This window comes from Hydra viridissima, unplaced genomic scaffold (genome assembly GCF_058129835.1).
Source record: "Hydra viridissima isolate aposymbiotic clone 2 unplaced genomic scaffold, HvirCarnegie_v1 scaffold_9, whole genome shotgun sequence".
Taxonomy (NCBI): Eukaryota; Metazoa; Cnidaria; class Hydrozoa; order Anthoathecata; family Hydridae; genus Hydra; species Hydra viridissima.
In genome coordinates this window covers 14,089,138-14,100,819 of record NW_028324308.1, presented here as the reverse complement: position 1 = coordinate 14,100,819, position 11,682 = coordinate 14,089,138, and the positions used below count along the sequence as shown (strand labels likewise).

The following is an 11,682-nucleotide window of genomic DNA, read 5'->3' as shown; positions in this document are numbered from 1 at the left end:
ACTTTGTTACCTGTTATTTTGTCAGCCTGCCATAAACACCAGCTATCTTTGTTGCGTGGACAAAACTGATGACGAACATTTTCATCAAAAAAGTTTGTATTGTGAAACAATGCTGCCCATATAGATTTTTTCATTAAATAAATGTTACCAATATTTTGCCTAACAGCCCATTTCTAGAATGTGTTCTTCGCATATTGTTTATTCAACGTTGTCAATAAAAAAGTGTAATAATAACACGTAAACAAAGTATGGATTTGCTTTACAAGTCTAAAACTAAACTAAATTGTAATTTCAAAGTATGACTAATAACTTTAACTTAACAAGCAGCTAAAGAATTTATCATCGTCAAAAACTGATCATTAATATAACTTTAAAACCAAGTCAGAGGATGGTTGCTAAGGGCGTCGCTATGTCTGAAAAAATAACTAGTCTTAAAAAAGGTGCTTATTTCACTATATATGTTAAAAATGTTGAAAAAATAACTTTAAAAATGCATTCCTCGTAAAATTTTACGTCTGATATGAAAATAATAATTTTTTTCAAAATTTCAATAAATTAAGGGTATCTACCACCTTAAAATAAACACTAAGCCCCATTTCTTATGGTTTCGTTTATGTGCGTTTCAATAGCTTGAGCCATTAAAATTTTAATTACATTATAATAAAATATTTCTTTATAGCAGCATATTGATTTTTAGTCGGATCTGTTTAACTACCTTTTACAATAAGCAGTTAAGTACGAGTAAAAATGACAGCTCTTGATCAAGAAGTAAATGTAATATATAACAAAACCAATTACAAAGATCGCATTTCGCTTCCCTGTAATACAAGAAGCTGTTGCGAGAAACGCATTATTTAAAAACAAAAATCCAACACAAATAGTTCGTTGCGTTAATAAGTAATGCAATACTGGCCCACACTTATGTGTCCTTTTTTACTAAGGGCATATTCTTTTCATCGATAAAGGTTAAATTTATATTGTTAAGAATATCTGGAGCTTGAATAGGTTTATGTTCTTCTAATAGATATAATTTATTAATTGGCCTTTTTATAACTTGAGGTTTGTTAGTAGAAATACATCTAACTGATGCTGCACGAATTAGATTATCATTTGATGGTATTAATTCCTGTACGATACCTAACTTCCATTCGCAACGTGACGTTTTCGGATCATCTATTAAAAACGACATCACCAATTTTAATGATGTGACCAGAGCTTTTAGATGTGAGATATTTATGAAATTCTCTTAGTTCGATTAAATATTCATTTTTCCATCTCTGCCAAAAGTGCTCCAGAATTGTTTTACTATGATAATACTGTTTACATAAATTATGTTCCTCATCAGAAAAGATATTTGAATGCGACGATTCTAAATTAGGCTTACGCCCAAACATGAGATGATTAGGTGTTAAAGATTCATTACCAGGTGTTTCATAAAAAAGGTAATAGGCCTGTTGTTTGTTATGATTACGATTTCAGAAAGAATTGTGAGCATTTCTTCATAGTTTAATCTTGATGTTGTTAATATCTTTTTAAGAGTTCTTTTTGTTGTCTTAACCATTCTCTCAAAGAACCCACCCCACCACGGCGCTGCAGCCACATTGAAATCCCAACGGATACGCTTAGAAGAAACAAAAGCTTGGGTTTCATCTGCTGAGAAATATGTGCCATTATCACTGACAATCTCATAAGGTGAACCATAATGCCCAATAAAACGACGTAGACAACGAACACATGACTGTGCAGAACAATCAGGTACAAGATCTAAATGAAGAAAACGTGTACTAGAACAAGTTGCAATAAATATCCAAGCTGTAAACATTTCATCTCCAAAATAAATATTTTTAATAAATATTCGACCACAATAATCTACTCCGGCATATTTAAAGGCATATTCATCATTTGGCCTTGACAAAGGTAAGGGAGGTGAAATAGGATATTTAAAAGGTCTGCTATCATATCGTCTTCACACATAGCATTTTTTGATAAGCTTCCTAATAGTATTTTGAGCTTTTGGAATCCAAAATTTGGAACGCAATTGAATTTATGTTTCCTTTACTCCATTATGTTTTACCATTGAGTGGAAATGTAATATTAATAGTTCACTAAACAAACCTTTTTTAGGCAAAAATATTGGTTGTTTTGAATTATATGGAATTGGAGCATTACCAAGACGACCTAAATAACAAACAACACCACTTTCAATGAAAAAACCTAAATCTTTCGTCAACTGATTATACGATTTTAATAATTTTATGTTTTCCTGAATATATCTAATCCAAAGAGTTTCAGCTTGGTTTAACTCTATGGCATTAGGAGTAGAAGAAAACCCTCCCATACATATTTCCTTTTTAACTATACGGACAAAACGCAAAACAAATGAAGTGACTCTCAGAAGATGGTCATAATTTTTAAATCTCTCAATATGCATAAATTCTAAATTTAAAGGAGAGTCGACAGATGTCATCAATGTTGCAATATCAGAATGGAATGAATATCCCTGCTTTTTAAAATCAAAGCATGGCCAGGAAACAGAATCATTATACAAAAATTTGGCACCTTTGAACCAAAGTTCATTATTTTGAAAATCACTAAATTTACTCCCACGTGATATAATATCTGCTGGGTTTCTTTCACTCTCAATATAATCCCAAAATTTAACATCATATAACAACCGATTTTTTTCTAAACGCTTTAGAATAAACAATTCATAGATTTTATTTTCATTATTAACCCAGTTTAGACATAATAGAATTAGAAAATAATTTTATTAGAGAAATATTGTAAACATTAGGTAATTCTTTGGAAACAACTGACATTAAGTTAGCTAATAACAACATGGCTCTTAATTCCAGCCTTGGAATTGTACTTTTACTTAAAGGAGAAATTCTAGATTAAGATGTGACTAAACAAGTATTGTAATTGTTGTTTGTACAACATCTCAAATAAACACAACACCCATATGCTTTTAGACTTGCATCCCTAAAACCATACAACTCATATTTAAAATTATCTGGTTTGTCAGCCAATTTTTTATGCCACCTTGGCACACAAACAAATCGTACAGAAATTAAATCATGAACAATTTGATTCCATTCATTCAAAATATCACCATCTATTTCAATATTCCAACCGAGTTTCAGTCTACAAACAGACTGAAACAATATTTTACATCTTACAATGACAGGATTTAGAAGTCCCTAAGGGTCGTAGAAGCTAGCTATAAATTTAAGAATGCCTCTTTTTGTTGAGTTAGAGTTAACAGTTGTAAGAAGTTCTTGAAATGAAAAAATAAAGCAACCTTCTGATGTATTCCATTTTAAACCTAAAACATTTGATATATTGCGCGAAATAAAGTCATCCTCTTGAATCAAATTGCATAACTCTTTTGAGTTTGACTCAAACTTTCTCAGATTAAATCCACCTTCTTTTAAACATGATTTGGATTTTTTATAAAATCCAAGTCCTTCAGCAACGGAATCAGTACTTGTATTTAAATCATCTACATGAAGTGATTGAATAAATTTTTTAACAAACTCAGGATCGCTATTTAGATAACGTTCTGCATGAGTTAGAAGTGTTGCAGACAATAAAAAGGGAGAAGATGTTACACCGAACAAAACTCTGCATAAACGATATGTACTTAATGCAGCTGAATTCAGTTTAGTGTTATTTAAATCAAACAAGTCATCATACCATATAAAACGTACAAAGTCACAACTTCGTACATTTGGCCATCAAACTTTATATTATTTTTAAACTGATCACATATGACCTCATCAATTACATTAAACTTTGTATCGTCCCATAATGAATTAAACTCCTTTTTAAATGCTAATTGGCTATTGACAAATTCAGAGTCTATTTTTAAAACATGTGTTGATAAAACAGTTGAATTATCTACCCTATCCCTTTCAACAATCATAGGTCCACTAACAATGTACCCCGCTTTTGATTTAATAGCTACTGGACCACTAACTCCTCTAATGACCTGATTTTCTATAAATTTCCAATAAAAATTAGCTCCAACCAATATATCAACAGATAAAGTATCATTTAGTTTATTATCATCAGCTAACCCAGCAAACACAAAACGTTCAAGTAACGTTCGTAGAACGTTAGAAACAGTCGGGCACGTTCTAAGAACGTTCTAAGAACGTTTCCAACGTTCTTCGAACGTACTTGAACGTTTTGTGTTAGCTGGGTAACCTTAGACCTCTCAAATGGCTATAGTTACTAGAAGCAATACCAATGTGCTGTCCATTTAAAGGAGGGCAAATGTCTTTAACAAAGCATTCTATGACAATGTAATAACCATAAATACTTTTGACACACAACCTAACTCTGTCTAAGACCTCTGAAATGCAACCATGTCCAAAAGTCTTGATATGGATTTCTTTTTTGCACAATGGTTTTAGTTTAAGTTTGGTACATGCTGATGTAGAAATTTAGCTGAGCTGCGAACAATTATCAAACAGGAGTCGACAGATTGCAGATTGGGAGTGCTTTTCATTTTCAATCAATACTAATGCAGTTTGCAGCAAAACAGCTTCAGTCTGAAGTAAAGAAGCACTGGCAACCGAGGATAAATTTGCATTTTGTTTTTCATTGTTAGATTTTGCATGATCCTTTCAATTTTCATGGTCACAAATTGAAATATGATGTAAACCACCACATTTAAAACATTTAAAGGAAGAAGGGCATTGATGGCTAAAATGTCCATCACAAAGGCAACGAAAGCATCGCCTTTTCTCGCTCAAAATTTCTTTCGGACTGTAACATTTGTAATAACTTGATATTGATTATTATTGCAGAAAATGCATGAAAGTTAGGTAGCAGTAGAATTATTTTTATTAAAGGGTATGTTATTAACATGATAATTATTTCTTTCAAAATAAGTTGATGGCCTTTTATTTGATGCTCCAGTAGAATGAAAAGTACTGGCTGTGAATGGTAAACTAGAAGGTTCTGAAGAATTGCTACTCTGTTCACGTGCTCTTAACGCAGATTTTAATACATCAAGCACGTTTCTTATTTGCCAAGTTTCATTATCATTTAATTTACGACTGATAATTAGGTTAAGTTCATCAGGTAATTTCTCGAGTAATACGAGGATCAACAAAGGACCATACATTGAGGAATTAATTCCAAGGTTTTCTAAACTACGAACCTGGATTTCAATCATATCTAAAATTCTTCTTAAAGAATTGACATTTTTTATGTTCATTACACGCTCTAGAGATAAAAGCTTTTTTATGTGAGAAGATATCAATGTTTGTTTATTTGAAAAACGATCTTTCAAAATATCTAATGCAATTGTATAATTATCATTGGAAAGTGATAATCCTGAGATTGCAGATAATGCTTGGCCTTGGACTAAGTTTCGCAAATATGCCATTTTCTGAATATTAGACAGTTCTTCATTTTGGTTAATAGCACAGTTAAAGTTTTCAAAAAATGAATGCCAACTTTCTGCTTTGCCATCAAATGGTTCAAGGTTTAATGCAGGAAGTTTAACCACCTTGTTAGTTTTAAATGTAGTAACGGAACTGGATTCATTACTTTTTGAATCAAATTGTTTTAAGAAAGTATTAATTTTCAAAATCTCACGTTTATAGTTAAGTGTAAATTGAGCAGCATTGTCATCATCAAGTTGTAACTCATCAACATCTTCAATTAAAACAGAAATCTCTTCATCTAACATTTTGATTTTTTCAAACTTATCTGCAGCAGTATCTCGTAAGATTATAAGTTCATTTGAAACTTCTGTGTGATTATCAGCTCTTATAAGTTCATTAGTTTGATTATATACTTTCATAACTGAATTTATGTTCATTGTACGAACTCTGCGTTTAGTGGAGAGATTGGACATGGTGCAAATCTAGAATCTCACAGAGTAATATTTTAAAAAGAATAAGGGAATAATGATATTAATGAGTCTATACACAACTCTTTAAGATGAATGCAAGTGTTGATAGTAGTTAAGATGAAATATGTTAGACAAATAGTTAAGATAAAAATGAATCTCAAATGATTGTACTAAAGAACAATGATAACAATTAAAATCTGCAAGTATAATGAAATTTCCTTTTAGTCAATGTAAAGCACATTAGGACTGCCTACCAGCAACCACATTTACTTAAATGTTTTTAATGAAAGCAAGTCCAAAATAGCAGAAAAATTTAACTTATTTTTAAATCCAGACCAATTTAAAATGCACTTCAAATAATTACAGTACTTGTCTTTCGAAATATAATTACTCCAAATAGAGACAACATATTTAAAATTGAAATATTACAGAAGAAAAATAATAACAACTTAGCTGCAAGTATCTGGAAATATCTTTAGCATCCAACCGAAAAAAATTTCAGGATAATCACTACTGTAACAAGCTTAGATCACAAAGAAAACTCCGTGGGCCCCATGTTTAACTACCTTTTACAATAAGCAGTTAAGTACGAGTAAAAATGACAGCTCTTGATCAAGAAGTAAATGTAATATATAACAAAATCAATTACAAAGATCACATGCTTTCGCTTCCCTACATTACAAGAAGCTATTGCGAGAAACGCATTATTTAAAAAGAAAAGGCTATCACAAATAGTACGTTGCATTGATAAGTAATGCAACAGGATCTGTTGTGCTAATTATTTAATTGTTTCCCATATTTATTTCACCACTCATTCTGCTACTGCTTGACCGTTACCGAATTTCTTAACAATAATTTTTTTCATTTAAAAAAGTTAAGAAATTGACTTAATAGATATCATAAAATGGAAAGATACTTGGTGAGCGTGCGAGCCTACTTACAAACTTTTTTCCATTAGTAAATTTACAAATCCTTCACGTGGTGTCCCAATAAGTTTAAAAGTTGCAACATCACCTACGTTAAGATGGTAACTTTTTACCATCTCAACTACGTTAAGATGGTAAATTTACAAATCCTTCACCTGGTGTCCCAATAAGTTTAAAAGTTGCAACATCACCTACGTTAAGATAATATGTTATCAAAAATTGTAACTTTTTTACCAGTAATTTGCGAAATTTTATAAATAAGTACGAGTTGAACACTTTTTGAATTTTTATAACTGTGTTTTAAATCCATTTTTAATATTCTATTAGTTGTTTTAGATTAGATAGCCATCAGGCTGCTCTGATTTTTCTTTTTAATTAATTATCATTGTGTGCACATCTACTTATATAAAAACTTTGTCCTATGCTTTTGAATTTTGCCTAAAGTACTCAAAATGTTCTGTTCTTTTAGCTCATCAGAAGCTTGCAATTCTTGTTGTTTATCAATACGAATATAGTTAAGGACTACTTCATGTTTAACATTAGTTGAAAAAGCACCTCTACCTAATTTTTTAACTATCATTTTTATTTGGGCAAGAATTTCTTGTAATTTATTTGATGAAAACTTGCGATGACAATATGTTGATGACACTTTGCATATCCATTCTTTTCATTTATTTTTTGTAAAACGTGTGAACACAAATGACCGCAGAATATTTGACCATCATTTTAATCTTAAGCTGTATTGTAGAAAATAGGAGTTTATAAGTAAGTTTTAAACTCATCAGGAGGTAGTAAACCAGAGCTATCAAAAAGGTACCTTTCCTCTCCTTTTTTAGACCTCGTTATCGAGTATGTTCCAGTACTAACACTTGAGACTAAATTTTAAATACCACATTCATTTTTTAGTAGTCTTTATTCTTAGCAGTAATTTTTTTTAGTGGTCTTTTTAAACAACTCATCCCTCTTGTGCACTGCAATGAAGTTTTATATTTTCAAGTCTCTTTCTGCTTGTGTAATACCAATATTAAGTTGAGCTTTGTTATCTATTACAACTATAACAACATTTTACGTATTTAACTAAGATAAATTAGCAATATAGTTAGAGACTTTAAAAAATTCAAAAAAATTTTCATACATAAAAAAGTGAACATTAAACAATATTCATGTCATGATTCAACAAAGAGACAAAATAGCCCTTTTTTGCAGATTATACTTACCTTTCATTTAATTATTTCAAGATGGACTATACGGTAAATTCAAGTTTTTAACTATTTCGACGAAATACAAATTTAGATCACGTAAGCCGAAAATGTCAGTATTAATAAATGTCGAATTTATTATGTAAAACAGCTTGTAAGAAGCCCCATGGGTTCGTCATTATAGATCAAACTAGTAAATAAAACAATCTAAAGTGAAGATGTGTATAGATTTGATGAGTTTTATTTTCCAGAATTTTGTTTTAGTAAAGTGGACTCTCCCGCTCTCCAATACACATCTTAATGAACAAAAATTTAAATTTTTTTTTCATGTATATATATATAAAATGGAAATTGAAGTTAAATTGTCAGAGCTTTTAGAAGAGATTAAGCACAATGTCAAAGTGGTTAATATTACAACATCAAAGAAAGTATGCATAAAGTATCGGTATTACAATCGTTTGCCATCGTTTGCTAACAAAAAAGCGATGTAATACGTGTATTTTTATGATCGTTAGTTTATGTTTTATTAATCTTGATTAAATAACAGTTTGAAACTTTTATCAAAAATTACAGCCAGCTCTTAACTGATAATGAACGTTATTAACCGTTATTGACCGTTATTGGTTAAACTGTGGCTGACCAAAGACAAAACCTAAATTCCGAAAATGTTCGCATGGTCGTATTCTTTAAGACTAAAATGTCAAAAATCAAGAGGAATCTTTCACAATATATTGAAACAGAGGAAGAGTTAAACAAGCACAACCCAGAAGAAAGAAAAATTGCCTCAGAATAGGGCCAATCTTATAAAGCATCTAGATACATTTTTATCATGCTTATGGTGGTCGATACTTTGTTTTAAATTTAGTAGCAACTATTAAATCCATTTGAAAAATTTACATTAACTCATTTGAAGTAAATGTTTATAGGTATTGTTTTTTCGATCGAGTCAATTAGCAGCATATTGCCTCTAGCTGTGATCGATTGCAGTTAAAGTTCTTTTAATTAGTTTGTAAACTAATTTCTCAGATGAAGCAAACGACAGTTCAGTTCAAATGGATATTTAAATCTGAGAGGAGAAAAGTTGTTTATTAGATTTGATCTTCGTGAAGTGCTCCCGCGCTTGCCAATGAAACTGATTAAAAAATGAGTTTAAAATAACCATAGGACAACCGATAATTTCAGGCAACGGTTAGAATATGATTTTAACTGAAAGAAAACCTCCGCCCAAAAGTTATCATTTAACTTAACCAATCCTAATAACCATTTTTTGAAGAGTTATGATCTTAACCGAAAGTTGTTTTTTTAAATAAAACAAATATTAATGATAATATTCGACTGTTAAAATTTTTATATTGGATAAGAATGAACATTGAATTATTAGGCAGAGCAACACATTATTTATACATATGTAAAATATATCAATGGGGAACAATTTAGATTAATGCTAAAAGTTTTGATAAATCAACTAATTCTTTGGTACTGTGGGTTAACTTAATGTAAAACAAATGTTAAAATATAAACAAACGTATACAAATATTAAAATAAAATTGTGGGTTTTTAACTTTGGATTAAAATATTTTGAACTAAAAATCACGAGGAACCCACACCTATCCAAAAATGGTCCCAACCTCAATTTTGAGGACCTAAAAACGACCGATGGGGCATTAATCTGCAAGGTCTCAGATATCACCAGATGAAAAAATTAAAATCTAATCTCTATAGCCAAAGGAGAAAAACACATTTGAAGTTTATAGCATTTTGCGCAACTCATCTCACTTGGAGCACCGTCGTAAATCTATTCTGTTGTTTTTTTCACTTTTGGGTTATGGAGTTTTTAAAAAATATCAAAAACTCTACACATATATGTGTTGGCTATAACCTGACAAAAAATCAGCTCTTTAACACTTGTGGTTTGTGTACAGGGACCTAAAGTATAGGGTATGGCACTAAAAGCCTCTTTAAAAAGAGACAATGGATGCTTAACGTTTTTATTCTAACCTTATTATTGACTATGGAAGTTTCAAAATTTAATAGAATGAAGCCTTGGCATTTATCTTTCAGGCAAAAAAAATAGAAGCAAGATATCTTTTATCAGTGCAAAGATACAGCTCTTATAGTAGGAATCTCGCCTTTGAAAAAACAGCCAAAATATAGCAGCTTTTTGTGGTTTTTATGCTTTTTAAAGATTCAAAGTACATCAAATAACTAATTTAGTAACATCATCATGTGACTAGTGGATATGGGATTCTATGGTTGTTAGACTTCACATTTGTGTGTGCTTGTCTGCAAAAAGAGTGCTATTTTTGTCCAAGTTTGCATAAAATATGGGGAAGAAAACACATAGTTAGAGGCATTTTTTCTAATTATTCTGAATTTAAAACACATTAAAACCTCTTTATATTTTAGTTGTTAAACCCACAGGTTTGCTTTGTTGTTTTTGTTTAAAATGAGTGAACAAATATTGGATATAATAAAAATTTATTTTCATATTGTAAAAATTACTTTAAAATTGTAAATTCAAATTTAATTGGTAATCTATAAAATAATATCAAAGTTAATGCTAGAATCAAGTTTTTTTTATTTAAATCAAATATGTCTAATCTTGTTGTGGTTTTTTTCTTGTATTGAAGTATCTCCTAAAATCTTTCATTGCTTTGGCCAAGTTTTTTTCGACTATTTAAATATGTGTAAACAAATGTTTCTTATTTCCGGGAAAAGCCGTAACATTAAAGTAATTACATTTAAGCAGTCAACAGTCTTGACAACTAAAAAGATATTTTATCAGCACAAGCTTGTACTGAATTATTTTTTCAAAGATCAGTTTTTTAAGCACTAAAAAGCCATATAAAAGAAAAACTCATCAAGATTGTCGGCAATCTGTATGCTTCTTTTGTTTTTCAAAATGTGACAGGCGTATTTCTGATTTCAACAAGAAAAGAATACTAGGTATTTTTTCTGGAAACTCCATTGATTTTAAGGATGATAGAGTTCCATTGGGGATATGCAATTCCTGCAGAGCAATGGTACAAAAGCATGGCAAAGGAGATAGAAACTTGCCTCTTCCCAAGCTACATGACTTTAACAAAGTGATTATTAGATCACAGACCAGAGGGTTTGATTCTTGTAATTGTTTAATTTGCCAGGTTGGCCAACTAAAAGGACATTCTACAAAGCTCACTTTTTCAACCAATCAAGATTTGAAAGAATCATCAATTAGCTTTAATAAACTATGCTCAAACTGTCTCAGTGCAGTCAAAAGAGGAAAGGAATAATACATAATTGTTCACAAGCCACCAAGTTTGAAAACTTAAAGAAAATGGTAGCAACTGAATCCAGAACTGCTGAAAAAATTGCGTCCTCCGTAATAACTCAAAAGGTATTTTCTCCACAGGGCACTATTAGGTTGAGCAGAGAAAGAGGTAGAGGTTTAACAATCACTCCAGGTCCCTCCAGAGTTCAGTGCATATCAAGAACTTCTCTAAATACTTTGGACATGGTTCAAGTTCAAATCAATACTGGTCTTTCAAATAAAAAGATGCAAGAACTGGCTGTAGCATTAAACAAGACTACAAATTCAAAAACTGTTGAAACAAAATTTAGGGAAAATTTTACAATGGCTAGTCGAAAAGTTGAAAGTTTATTCAAACTTTCCAAAATCTCACTTACAAGGCCATCAACAAAAACTGAT

The 11,682-nt window shown here is 30.7% G+C and overlaps 2 protein-coding genes across 2 annotated transcripts; both read right to left on the bottom strand.

Moving 5' to 3' along the window:
• Positions 1 to 1,408: 1,408 nt before the first annotated feature.
• Positions 1,409 to 1,822, bottom strand: LOC149884188 (uncharacterized). Its single transcript, XM_090098719.1, has one exon. It carries the CDS (start codon positions 1,820 to 1,822, stop codon positions 1,409 to 1,411), a length of 414 nt encoding a protein of 137 aa, XP_089954845.1.
• A 222-nt stretch (positions 1,823 to 2,044) lies between these two features.
• On the bottom strand, positions 2,045 to 4,264 carry LOC149884187 (uncharacterized). The gene is made up of 5 exons (XM_090098718.1): positions 4,250 to 4,264; positions 3,697 to 4,150; positions 3,264 to 3,652; positions 2,952 to 3,155; positions 2,045 to 2,692 (listed from the first exon to the last, which is right to left on the bottom strand). The coding sequence occupies exons 1-5, from the start codon at positions 4,262 to 4,264 to the stop codon at positions 2,045 to 2,047; spliced, it is 1,710 nt and encodes a 569-aa protein (XP_089954844.1).
• Between the last annotated feature and the right edge of the window lie 7,418 nt (positions 4,265 to 11,682).

Coding starts and splice junctions, on each gene's coding strand:
- LOC149884188 (XM_090098719.1), bottom strand. CDS start 1,822: ATGTTTACAGCTTGGATATTTATTGCAACTTGTTCTAGTACACGTTTT.
- LOC149884187 (XM_090098718.1), bottom strand. Junction 3,653..3,696: donor GACTTTGTACGTTTTATATG/GTATGATGACTT, acceptor AACTGAATTCAG/CTGCATTAAGTACATATCGT. Junction 2,693..2,951: donor TAAAAGCATATGGGTGTTGT/GTTTATTTGAGA, acceptor TTTATTCTAAAG/CGTTTAGAAAAAAATCGGTT.